This window comes from Cebus imitator, unplaced genomic scaffold, assembly GCF_001604975.1.
Source record: "Cebus imitator isolate Cc_AM_T3 unplaced genomic scaffold, Cebus_imitator-1.0 Scaffold288, whole genome shotgun sequence".
NCBI lineage: Eukaryota > Metazoa > Chordata > Mammalia > Primates > Cebidae > Cebus > Cebus imitator.
This window is the reverse complement of record NW_016107603.1, coordinates 921619-934526: the sequence shown is the minus strand read 5'-3', so window position 1 is coordinate 934526 and position 12908 is coordinate 921619. Positions and strand designations below refer to the sequence as shown.

Sequence of the window (12908 nt, the reverse complement as noted above, 5' to 3'; positions counted from 1 at the left end):
CTTGCTCTGTTGCCTAGACTGGAGTGCAGTGGTGCGGCCATGGCTCACTGAAACCCCAAAATCCTGTGCTCAAGTGATCCTCATGCTTTTTAAATTTATTTATTAAATGTTCTTGGTAGTCATCGGGTCTTGCTGTGTTGCCCAGGCTGGTCTCAAACTCCTGGCCATAAGTGATCCTCCCAGCTCAGCCTCTCAAAGTACTGAGATTACAGGCATGAACAACTGTGCCAGGCCCTATATTCACATAATTTTTTAAAATGCAGCATAATTGCTCACTTTAAAAATCCAGCAAAATATATTTGGATTGATTACTTTCTATTCTGATTGAGTCAATGATTTATGTAATAGGGATGATAAAAAGCTATCTGTTTGGCTGTCTTTCTAAAGCTACAGAATTCTGTCAGTCATATATTTGGAGCTATCTAATTTATTCATTCAAAAGGTATTTCTTGAATGCTAACTACATGCTAGGTTCTGGGGGATACAGTGATGAATAAGACAATTTGATCCTTGTTCTGATCAAGTTTACAGTCTGGAGGGAAAGATGAGAAACTAAGCAGATAAGCATACACATAATTAATTAACTGTATTTGTGATTAGTGCCATGAAGGAAAAATACAGAGTGCTAGGCTTTGATAGATCCCATAACTCTAACCTTTCTAATGCAAGCTCTAATAGCTAGAATGAAAAGTATAGATACTGGCTTACTCTAGCTATAAATAAGTGCCAATAGGTAATATTTGATAATCCTTTTATTTAGATTGGGCCTTTGCCATCCTTACTGATTCTCTGCAATCCCCTAAAGAAAGAAAACAAATGATAGCTGATTCTCAAGAATGTTATTTCAATCTAAGATCAAGATGGACTTAAATTCTACTCATCTTACTCCTGAAAATACTTATTACCCTTCTTGGGATTTTTAAATATTCCCAGTGTCTAAGAAGTCTAAGAATGTCTACATGTTTCTCATCTGGCTGGCATAGATCTGTTCTGCTGTGTCCTGACAGCTTGGCAGAGCTTGGCACTCCTATGCTGTAGTTGAGGGATCAGCAATCTTTTTCTGTAAAGAGCCAGTGAGTAAATATTGTAGGCTTTATGGGCTATATGGTTTCTGTTGCAACTACTCAATTCTACCTTTGTAGTATGAAATAAGCCAGAGACAAAAATGTCAGTAAAGGGACATATCTGCCTTCCAATAAAAAATTATTTACAGAAACAGATAGTAGAGTGTGTTTTGGATGTTATATCGATCACAGTTTAGTTGTGAACAGAACTTTGTTAAGCTGAAAGGTATGTATTAAGAGATATTACAAGATGTACAGTATCATTGGAAAGCTGAAGATCTGCACTCTAGGCTGAGTTTTTAAACACACCTCTCAAAGCCACATAACAGACTTGTCTACTGGCCTGGGGCTTTTGGCATACTCAGAAGCCTCCTGCCAAATCAGGAAGCAGCCAGCTCCTTAATTACACCAACTCTACCAGAATTTTAGCCAACAAGAGTTGCCTCATGTTCTACCTCCTTGCATGTTAAACTCAGACATGTAAATACATCTGACTGGTTAATTTAAATTACATTTAGGAAAACCAGCATCGAGGGACTCTGGGAGATAAAAGTTTTTAGTACTTGTAGTATAGGAAGAACAGAAAGGTACAGTAAAAAGAAACTGGAATAAGTTTTGGATGAAAAAAATCTTCAGTAGATACTGCAGCAGATCTACAGAACACCCTTTTGGCTAATTAACATCATCGACAGCCTCCTTTCCAAACCTAAACTTCTAGACAACAGCAATAGCTATGATGGTATGCTATCTCCCAATATAATGCAGCTCTCCTTCGTACAAACAGAAGTGCACTCACCTTCTCTCTAAAAGGTGCAACCTGAAGTTCAAAGGTAACTGGATCATCTGTAATGTTCATCACAGACGTTGTCCTGTTACCCAGCACACTCAGGAGTTAAGTGGCCTGTTCCTATTCACAAAAGAAGCAGTGGTGGAGAGACAGAGCAGTGCCCAAGAGGATAAGAACTTAATTCTAAGAAGCTTCCACACATATATTTCACCCTCTTTCTTTTTACTAACAAATTCCCTTCAGTTCATAAGCATTCCAAGTATCTCTTCTCTTAATGAAAGCCTCTCCTGACCCTGCATTTAGTTGTGACTATTGGCCTCTCCTTTCCTTCTCCGCCAAGCTTTTCCTCTGAATGTCAAGATGTTAAATGCAGTGGATCTGACTTCTTGGCAGCTGTGGGTGCTGACCACTGCCAAAGCACTGTCCTCCCTCGGCTTTCAGATCCCATTCTGTGTCTGATTTTCTTGCTGCTTCCGGGCCACTCCTTCTGCTCCATTATGGGTCCCTCACCCTGCATATGCACTTCAGTCATTGTTTCTGTCTTTAGCTCTCTCTCCTCTCTTTTCGCTACCTATTGTCAGTTACTCACATGATTTAAGCAACCTAACTTGTATCCCTAATCCAAGATGCTCTTTTATGCCCCAGATCTACATGTTCAAGTGCCTACTGGACAACTCTTGAAGGCCATGGGCACCCAAGCTCCATAGGTCCCAGATTGGATTACTTGGTCACCCCCACCCCACCTCATCCTGATTGTATTGCTTTTCTCAGCGAATGGCACCACCACCCACCAAGTTACACAAGGAACAAGCTTGGGAGGCATCCCTCTCTTCTCTCTCTGCCACCCCCGTTACATACTGTGTGCCTTTGTCATCATTATCACATCATGGTTTTGGGGCTCTGCTTTCTCCCCTAGACTATTGTAGCAGCCTGTTAACTAATTGTTTTCCCAGTCTAGGATCTTCCAGTTCTGTAGCCTAGTTTCTTCGCAAACCTAAACTTCCAGACAACAGCAATAGCTGTAATGGTATGCTGTCTTCCAACAGAATGCACAACTTTTTCACATAAACAAAAGTGCACTCACCTTCTCTCTAAACGGTACAACCCAAAGTCCCTTAGGTCACCATATCATCTGTAATATTCATCACCAACAATTTTAAGACTATTTTAACCTGCACGAAGTCAGATCAGATCACTCCTGTTTAATACCTACCAGGGGCTGTCTGTCTGCCAACATGTTGAAAGCCAAAGTCCTGAGCAAACTGCCTTAGGTTCCTTATTCTCATTTAATCTAGTTTACCTTTCCATTGCTCTCACCACTACCTGCTTCCCCTTTTACCTCCTCCTCTGTGGACTTGAGCCATAAATGTCTAGTGCAAAATGATCCTAGCATACAGCACTTTGCTCTCTGGTACTTCAATATTTTTTCAAGTGCCGCTCCCATTGCCTAGAAAATGCCCACCTGTCTTTGTCTTGCTAGTGTGAAGTGTCCCCTACTGCAGATGGCCCTCCTGAGTGCTTTCATGGCACCTGATATCCTGTATAAAGCACCTGTGCAGTGAATCCTAATTGTCTTGTCTAATTATCCTGGCTTCACATCTCTAAAGCCTAGCATTTTTGTTGCAGAGTGAGTTTCCAGCCAAACATTTGTTAATAACAGAAACATTTATTAACAACGAAACTTATTAATTGAACACAGGAATTTTGATTTTACAAATATTTGCCACAAGATGGTGCTGTTCGGATTTTAAAGAAAAAGGCTCTCCAAGGCTGAAGGATTCAGTACTATGTGAAATTATTTTAAATATGTTAAGATTTTAGCATTGCTACAATTCATCAGTCACCCTACTTGAGCAGTCATAAACATTTGAAGTCAGTTAAACACTTTTCCTCTTGAATTGTTTTCTTTCCTTAGGAGCTAGGGTTTTCTCTACTGGTTTTCTATCAACCTTCCTGACTAGTTTTTTCTGCCTCCTTTGCTGGCTCTTTTTGTTCTTTTTTTTTTTTTTTTTTTTTCCCCAACACTCTACTTTTTTTATTGTTTTTTATTAATGGTTTATGACTTGTATGTTGTTATTAGCAGTAATAATTAAAAGTGACTAACAAATTGCCATAAATCTAACCTGAAGACAGATCATCAACTGTCAAAAAATCATTTGTAACATAGTATAAATAAATCACTGCAGGAATAGTTAATAATAATGACAACAATAACTCTACCTTCATAATGTTGGAATACCATAGGGCTTGGGCTTTCTTTTTCTATCTAACTCACCTCCTTAATATCCTGTATAGTCTTTAATGATCTCGTATTGTCTTTTTCAAATACTATCTATACAAAGATAAAGGCCAAATATGCATCTCCCCACTGGATCTTTCCCCTACACTCCAGACTCTATATCCCATGCCTAGTCAACGTCATCAGCAAATCTTCTCAGTTCTACTTTCAAAATATGCCCCAAATTTATCCACTTCTCACTACTTTTACTGCTACCAACCCAGTTCAAGCCATCATCATTTTTCCATTGGGTTTCTGCAACAGGCTCGTAACTAGTGTTCCTGCTTCCACCCTTGCCTCCCTGCCTTCTATTTTCAATGCAGCAACCAAAGCGATCCTATGGAAACTAGTCAGATCATGTCATCCCTCTGCTCAAAATCCTCCCCTGGCTTCTCCTCTAGGTTATCTCCTTCTCGGCTACCCTTGGCTCCCTCCAGCCCCACTGCACCCCTTTGCTGTTCCTATTTTTTCCTAATAGTGTTTGGACCCTTGATTTGTCTACAGCCTTCCTTTTAATCTAATTCTGTTAATTTACCTCATCTTTGATATTTTTGTTTCACTGATTACATATTCTTTTTAATACCTTCTAGAGCAAGGTTACTCAAAGTGCTTGTTCATGATATTCTAAGAAACATGCCCCAGAATGTAAACCATGCTGCTTCCTGCACTGAGAGTATCTGGATAACAAAAAAATGTCAGCTGAACTAAACAGCATTCTTACTGCTGCAATTGATTTATATCCTGGCATAATCTGCTTATCTTCTCATTGGTAACAAACAGTTCAGAGACTGGCAACTTGTTCATGGACTACACTTTGAGTAGAACCATCCTAAAATATAAACATTTGTTGTATAAATTTTTAGCTTCTTTGTTATGTATTTCATAGCAATAATAGTTGCTAACATTTACTGAGTATTTACTATGTGCCTGCACCATTCTAAGACATTTTGACCTTCATAAAACCCCTAAGACAGGCACTATAATTATTTTATAGATAATGAAATCAAAGCATACGTGTATTGATTAAGTTGTACAAAATTAGTTATTTTATAGCAGGAAGGGGATTTACACTCAGGCAGTCTGATTCCAGAGTGCATAGTCTTCATGAAATGGAATTTTAAATCTGTTTTTTGTATGCTATGATTCTTGTTTATATTCTTGTATATTTGCTATAATATTTTGCATATTTGCCATAGCATATTTGCCATGTTGTTTTTTTTAATTCCTCTCTTGTTGAATATAGATAATTCTACTGAGGTCCTCTTTTGCATAGATATAAAGTAGATACATTCTGAACATTCCTTCCTTCTTATCTCAGACCTATTGATCTTCCCTTCAGAACTTTAGTTTAAGGGCACCATTCGGATTGATTATGTTTCTTCACATTTCTGTTGCCTGAGGGGATGGATATGATTTGCTCTGTCAGACTTTGGCCAATATTAATTGATAGTTTTTGTCTTATGTCTTTTCTGAGGCAAGGGATAGAGTTGGGGTGTCATTCTACCAAGTTATAAGTTTAAAAACAAATGACTCAGCCCTACAGAGATCAGTTTGACCAAATGAATCACTGTTACAAGTGGAAATCCCATTGGGGGAATTGTTCTATAGATAAACTTGCACACATATGAAATGCTTTTTGTACAGAATTATCCATTACAGCATAGTTTGTCCTAGTAGTAGAATGGAAGCAACTCACATATCTAAGAACAGGGAGTGATTATGGGATAGCCACATGCTGCAAGATTATGTAGTTGTAAATAAGAGGAAGTTATCTATGTGCTGTTACAGAAAGCTCCAAGGATATGAAGGGAAAAAGCAATGTATACTAATGTTTATCCACTGCTGTTTGGCATTTATATGTCATATATACATATGAATAATGATACTGTTTTTGAAAAGGAAAGGAAAACAAGAATATTCTTTCAAAATATTCTTATTTTGAATCTTGGGAAATTTTTGAAAAAAGGGAAAGAAAAATAAGAATATATATTCATAGAGAAACAGTGGAAAGATGCAGGAGGAACTGATAAAAGTGGTCACCAGCAGGAGACCATGGGGATAAGTAACAGGATGGATGGAGACACGTCACCACCTTTTTTTAAAAAAAGTAAATGAAAATATATATACATACACATTTTAATTTTTATGAACAGTGTTCTCATGTGCATGTCTCCCAAGTGGCACCCTCACTCTCCTCCCATTTAGCTGAGACAAGAAGGTGAAACCTAAATTTTTTAAGCCCGATGTTCACTGTCCTGGTGGAGGATGAAGACTTTAAAGGAAGCTTTCCAGGATTCTTTTGGCCAACCTTCCTCAGATTTTCTTCGGCATGCCTTGCCTTTCCTTTGTTCTAATAGAGCCCTTTTTATTGATGGAGTTAATTGGCCCACAGTGAAGCACAGTCATATCCTCTTACTTCCTCCCAGTCCTGCGAACCAAAGTGCACTGATGAATCCTGACCATCTCTCCATGTCTGAGTCACAGTGGTGGTGGGAACAGCACAACTTTCCATATCTTATTCTCTTGGCAGTCTCCTTACTCCCTCCCTCCAGATTAGAAGGTTATAGTGAAGTTTTATAAACATTGCCACCAGCTTTTTTCTCTCCATCTGATTTGGTGGGTAACATTGCTTGGAAGTTGGAACAACACATCATAGATATCTGAAGTCTTTTGCTCTTTTTTGCTAATTGGTATTTAAGAAAAATAAGTCGAAGTTGTAATTCTTTGTTTTTCTTTTAAAAGATTTTGTGATCTGCCTTGACACACTGTCTTACCCTAGAAGTTTTTCATACTGTTTATAAATAGCTGTTATATTCCTTCAAATGCACTTACCTGTACCAGCTAGTGACTAAGATAATGGTGTTGAATTCAATGATAAGAGTAAATCATCTTAATTGACAGAAAATAGATGCCTCTGGATGGTTTAACAATTGTTTTCTTATTCAGGGGAAACTTCTATAACTTTGCATAGCAAAACCCTTTTTTAAAATAATGCAGTAACAAAAGTTAGCAATGAATCCCATTCAATGAAGAGAGTCCAAATTAATTTGGTTTTATTATTTTGGATGTATGCATGTCACATTTTAGAGCTATTATGCCTTAGAATACCTCTTGGTAATTAGCACAATATACCACAGAGCCAGAACCTAAAGTACAGAGAGTGAATGTCAGCAATTTCCTCACTAGTCAGATGCAGCTGCAAACATTTACTCATATACATTAGAATGAAATTCTCTATGTTTTTTTCCCTTGGTTTTTGTTCCCATGACAGTTTTCACCACTTTGTTGAACAGTTTCTTCTAAACCTCAATTATTTAGCATATATAGCCATGTTACTTATGTTGTTATGAATGTTATTATAATTTTTTTCTTGAAGTCTGGCCTTTGCCCATAAAGAGAAAGTAAAAATGCTCTGGAATATAGCCTGTGGCTCACATTTGATGATATGAAAACTATATTTATATATTCTAAATGTTCTGTCTTTGATAAAAAGAAAACTGCCATTTGTGATGGTGGGGTTATTAGGAATATCGCCAACATTTTCTGAATTTATTTAAATTAGATTCACATAGTGTACTTTTCTTTCACAGTTGATCTAGTTCTTCTACTCTGAATTTAGAATTTTTTTAAATAAAAGAATGAGTCTAGGCCAGGCATGGTAGCTCATCCCTGTAATCCCATAACTTTGAGAAGGTGAGGCAGGAGGATTGCTTGAGCCCAGGAGTTCGAGACCAGCATGGGTAACATGGTGAAACCCCATCTCAACAACAACAACAACAAAATTACAAAAATTAGCTGGGTGTGGTGGCATGCACCTGTAGTCCCAGTTGCTCCAGAAGCTGAGGTGGGAGTATGGCTTGAGCCTGACAGGCAGAGGTTGCAGTGAGCTGAGATCATACCACTGTACTCCATCCTGGGCAACAGAGCCAGACCTTCTGGAAAAAATAATAACAATAAATAACAACAACAGAATAACAAAAATAAATTTAGACTATAATCATTCTTTGTTGATTTCACTGGAGAAAGTCTCAAGTCTTTGTTTCTAGAATTCACTTCCAAACTGAGATGTTAATTTTTCCCTAGGTGAATAAATATATTTTTTTCAGTAGTTCCAGGATTTGTTGGAAAAAGATATTTCTTGCTTTTCACACGCTCTTATTATAATTGAGTCTCCATTAGTTCACCATCAACACAATGCCTGACTCTGGACAAACAAAAAAAAAGTCTCTGAACCTTTCAGATCTTCCGTTTGTGCTAAGTCAGTAGAGATGCTGCCAGTCGTTGTTAGGATATTTGTGTTCTATTTTGTTTGTGCTTAATACAAAAATATATTTATGCTTAATATTTAAATATTCAGTTTCCTTAGATTTTTGTTTCTAGTCTACATGGTAATTTGATAATGGAGAAATTAGATTTAAACTGCATAAAAAGTTAGAGTGATTTGTTACTTATCACAAAAATACCAACGTAATTTATTTTAATCAGGAGGTTTGTAGTGCTAATATAATACCATTTACATTTTCTGAATGTCTCCTATTACATTAAACTGGGCCCTTTATTAACACACCCTTTGCTGCCTGTGATAGCCCTTGTGAAGCTCACAAAAGACTAGTAGTTTACATTCCCAATTACCTGCTTGTCATTTATTTATTTGGATCTGTATATTATAATATTTTTGAGCTTTTCAGGTTGAATGAAAGTTTCCATTTTTAATGTTTTGAATAAATTTATAATATTATTCTGCTTTGTTACTTCCTTTAGATTGAAAAGAAATGCTGAGAAATACATAAAGTTTTCCTCTCCTGCCTTGGATATTTATAATGGGTATCGGGAAGTCCAAAATAGATTCCTGCCCTCTTTCTCTCTCTTGGGGTAAAAGGCACAGTGTGGATACAAGTCCAGGATACCATGAGTCAGATTCCAAGAATTCTAAAGATGTGTCCTTGTGTGATGTTGCTGAGCACAGCAATTCAACAGAGGGGACAACAGGAAAGCAGGAGGGACCTCAGAGCGTGGAAGAGATGCTTGAAGAAGCTGAAGAAGAGGTGTTCCTCAAATTTGTGATATTGCATGCAGAAGATGACACAGATGAAGCCCTCAGAGTCCAGAATCTGCTACAAGATGACTTTGGTATCAAACCTGGAATAATCTTCGCTGAGATGCCGTGTGGCAGACAGCATTTACAGAATTTAGATGATGCCGTAAATGGATCTGCATGGACAATCTTATTACTGACTGAAAACTTTTTAAGAGATACCTGGTGTAATTTCCAGTTCTATACGTCCCTAATGAACTCTGTTAACAGGCAGCACAAATACAACTCGGTTATACCCATGCGGCCTCTGAACAACCCCCTCCCCCGAGAAAGGACTCCCTTTGCTCTCCAAACCATCAATGCCTTAGAGGAAGAAAGTCGTGGCTTTCCTACACAAGTAGAAAGAATTTTTCAGGAGTCTGTGTATAAGACACAACAAACTATATGGAAAGAGACAAGAAATATGGTACAAAGACAATTTATTGCCTGAGATGAAACACAAAACATGTGGCTGGCTCCTGTTTTGTAAACTAAATGATTAATCTTCACTTAAGAAAGCAGTTTCTAGGAAATGTTTAAATAAAAGAGTCTTATCCTTACAGAAACCTATGGAGCACAAGAAAGATAAATTTCTGCAGGACAATCTATAAAATTGTGGTACTTTTTGATGATTTAGTAAACATGACATTGTCAGAGTTTCAAGAACTTTTCTTTCACGATTTTCCTAGTTCATGGATATGAAAAAGGAATTCCCAATCCATATTCCTCATATTGAACCTTGAACAAAAGCTTGTATGACAGATATTTTAAAACATGTGGTAACACTTTTATTTTCTGAATTTTGATCTCAAAGGACACAAAAAAAATGGCCTCAAGAGATCTGACCATAATTCCTCTTGAGGCACCTCTCATGGATGTTGCAATAAGCATTCGGGTACCATCACCTAGAAATATGAATTGCCAGAATAGAACATTTAGCATGTTGAGTGTTGATGCATATAAAATCAGAAACAGATATGAGAATGGTGGAACTTTTTTAAAAAAACCCAGTCAAATGTATTTTCTGCTGAAATCTGCATATTCGGAGACATTTCCTACCACCAATTCACAGCTCATTTGATAGTGTGGTAGTTAGGGACTTCATGGAGTGGTGTTCAGACGTCCCCTGGGGCTTGAAGCTCTTCACATTAGTCATCATCTATAACTAGGGCTTTATTTGCAGAGCTTCTAAAAGGTGTATGACTGTGTAAGTGACCAGATGTTCACTTTTAAAATCAATAACCACTGTTATGGAAGCTTTAAACAAGTTTCCCTCACACACAACTCTCCACTTAGGAAGTATTTCTCATTTAGATCTTCAGAGTAGCCTGACTGTGTGCATGTGTGTGTGTAATGGGTTATTTGTAAAAACTTGGCATAGAAGGAGATGTATTTTATTACCTCCTGCTCTAGAGCCCCATGCTCCTAGCAAGCCAGAGGCCCTAAACAGGCTTGTTTCTTTCCTCCACAGCCCCTCTGCCCATCTGAGATTGAGGGAGCATAGTCCACTTCAGATCAGGAATGGGGTGAAGAACAGGTCGTGTCATGTAATGAGAAAAGCACTCTTTGGGGTCATGAGACCTGGTTCTAGTCCAGTCTCTGCCACTGAGGATGAATGTGACTGTGGGCAAACTATTTACCCTTCTTTATCTGTGAAATGAAAGGACTGAATTGATGGATCTCTAAAGGCCTTTGTCCTCTGTGAGGATGTGAAAAACTAGAGACCACAAAAGGGAACAAGCAAAAAAGTTAGAATTTGATAGTGTGATATATATATAATAGTTGCAGAAGGCTTTACATATGCTTATAACGAAAAGATCTTTGTATATTCACAGCATAATTGATTTTTAATGCTGTCATTACACTTTTAAAGTCACAGGAGAAAATATACATGCTTACTCAGGTTTTCTTAAAAATACCTTTTTATAGAGATCCTTGAGTAAAGACATTTTGCCTAATTTTTTTCTTCTTATCTTCACTTCTGTATCCCTACCAGTACTGGGATCTGCACACATCTTTTTACAGTTCATCTCTTCATAGCCATGAACCAAAATGTTCTATGAGGAGGATGCAAGTAAGTCAAAGCTTCTATTCCATTAGTAATTATTAGAGGAGGAGATTTTTTTCATTCCATAGTGACATTTTCTTAGCCTTAACATTCTGATACTACTCCCTTTTTCAGTTTTCATAGTAACTATTCATGTTTTTGAAATAATGCTTCCTGTAAATCCAATTTTATATACTAATACAACATGAAGTGCCCAACCTTCTTGCCTGCTAAACTTGGGGCAACTGATGCTAAATGGTATTTTTAAAATAAATGTTTCTATTCTTTACTCTGGACTAAACTTGTTTACTTTCAATTCCAGTGAAGATTGTGGAAGCGTTTTGAAATGAAGCACTGATTTATACTTCATAGAGCACCAGATACAATGTCTCACCCAATTTGGAGTTTCATATTTTTTTTATGGTGAAGAAAAATGTTAAGTGCTGAATTCCTGTATACGTTAAAATTATCAATGGTAACAAAATAGCTAAACTGAGGATGAAAACAGGTAAAGGTGTGGGCTTCGTCATGTGTTTGTATGCATGTGTACATATGTGCATGCGCACACACACATACCCACACATATCTAGGTACATACACAAATCAGGAAACCTGGGAAATTCTGCACCATGCTGTGGTGCTTTCATTTTGAGTACTCTGTAGGCCTTATTGCCCACCCTGGAGCTTCACAGGGGAGAACCTGAGTTGAGTCTTAGGTATCAGTTAGGAAAACCCCATGCTGCATGGCCTAAACCATAAGATAAAATTATTATCTGACTTAATAAGAGGTCCACCAAGGTATAGGGGCTCAAAGATGTCATTAAAAACCCAGTCATATACTGAAATACTATTCAGTTCTACAAAGGAATGAAATTTTGATACATGCTACAACATGGGTGAACCTTGAAAACATTATGATAAGTAAAATAAGCCAGACACAAAAGGACAAATATTATGTGATGCCACTTGTATGAGGTAAATTCACAGAGACAGAAGAAAGAAGAGAGTTTACCAGGGGCTGCAGGGAGGGAGGAATAGGGAGCTATTGTTTGATGGGTACAGAGTTTCTGTTTGGGGTGATGAAAACGTTCTGGAAATGGGTAATGGTGATGATGCACAACCTTGTGAATGTTCTTAATACCATTGAATTGGACACTTAAGCATGGCTAAAATGATAGATTTTATGTTATATATATTTTACCACAAGTTGAGTATCCCTTATCCAAAATGCTTGGGATCAGAAGTGTTTTGAATTTTGGATTTTCAAATTAGAGATGCTCAACTTGTAATTTAAAAAAAGAAAGGGTAAAAAAACAAACCAGGTTCTTTCTATCTTTTGCTCTGCCATTCTCTGAGTTGCAGTTGAGCTCCCTTCCAAGTTGTAGCCTGGCTGCTCCAATGTCAGATACCATATACAGACATGACAGTGTCCAGCCTAATAAGACAATAGAAGTGATTCACCCAAATGGAAAAAAAATTCACCACTGCATTATCGAAAATTGTTGATACTCAGTGATAATAAAGAGCCATCTGACTCCCAGCTGGTTCTATTATTTTAAAATTCTCCCTACCTCTACCCTGAGTGGACACCTCCTAGCCTCCCTAACTCCCAGCATCTTACAACTCCCAACATCTCATTTCTGTGAGTCAGACTACCT

General features: G+C 37.6%; 1 protein-coding gene across 2 annotated transcripts in view; it reads left to right on the top strand.

The window, feature by feature from the left end:
* The window catches only part of LOC108285029 (TIR domain-containing adapter molecule 2), a 44139-nt gene extending 32600 nt beyond the window's left edge, over positions 1-11539 (top strand). The window contains exon 4 of one of the 2 annotated variants that reach the window (XM_017502023.2): positions 9009-11539. In XM_017502023.2, coding sequence (XP_017357512.2) covers positions 9009-9654 — 646 coding nt within the window. In that variant the 3' untranslated portion in view covers positions 9655-11539. Of the gene's footprint in view, positions 1-8890 lie in introns of both variants that reach the window. The other variant, XM_017502022.2, reaches the window with a different exon arrangement.
* The last annotated feature ends 1369 nt before the right edge of the window (positions 11540-12908 follow it).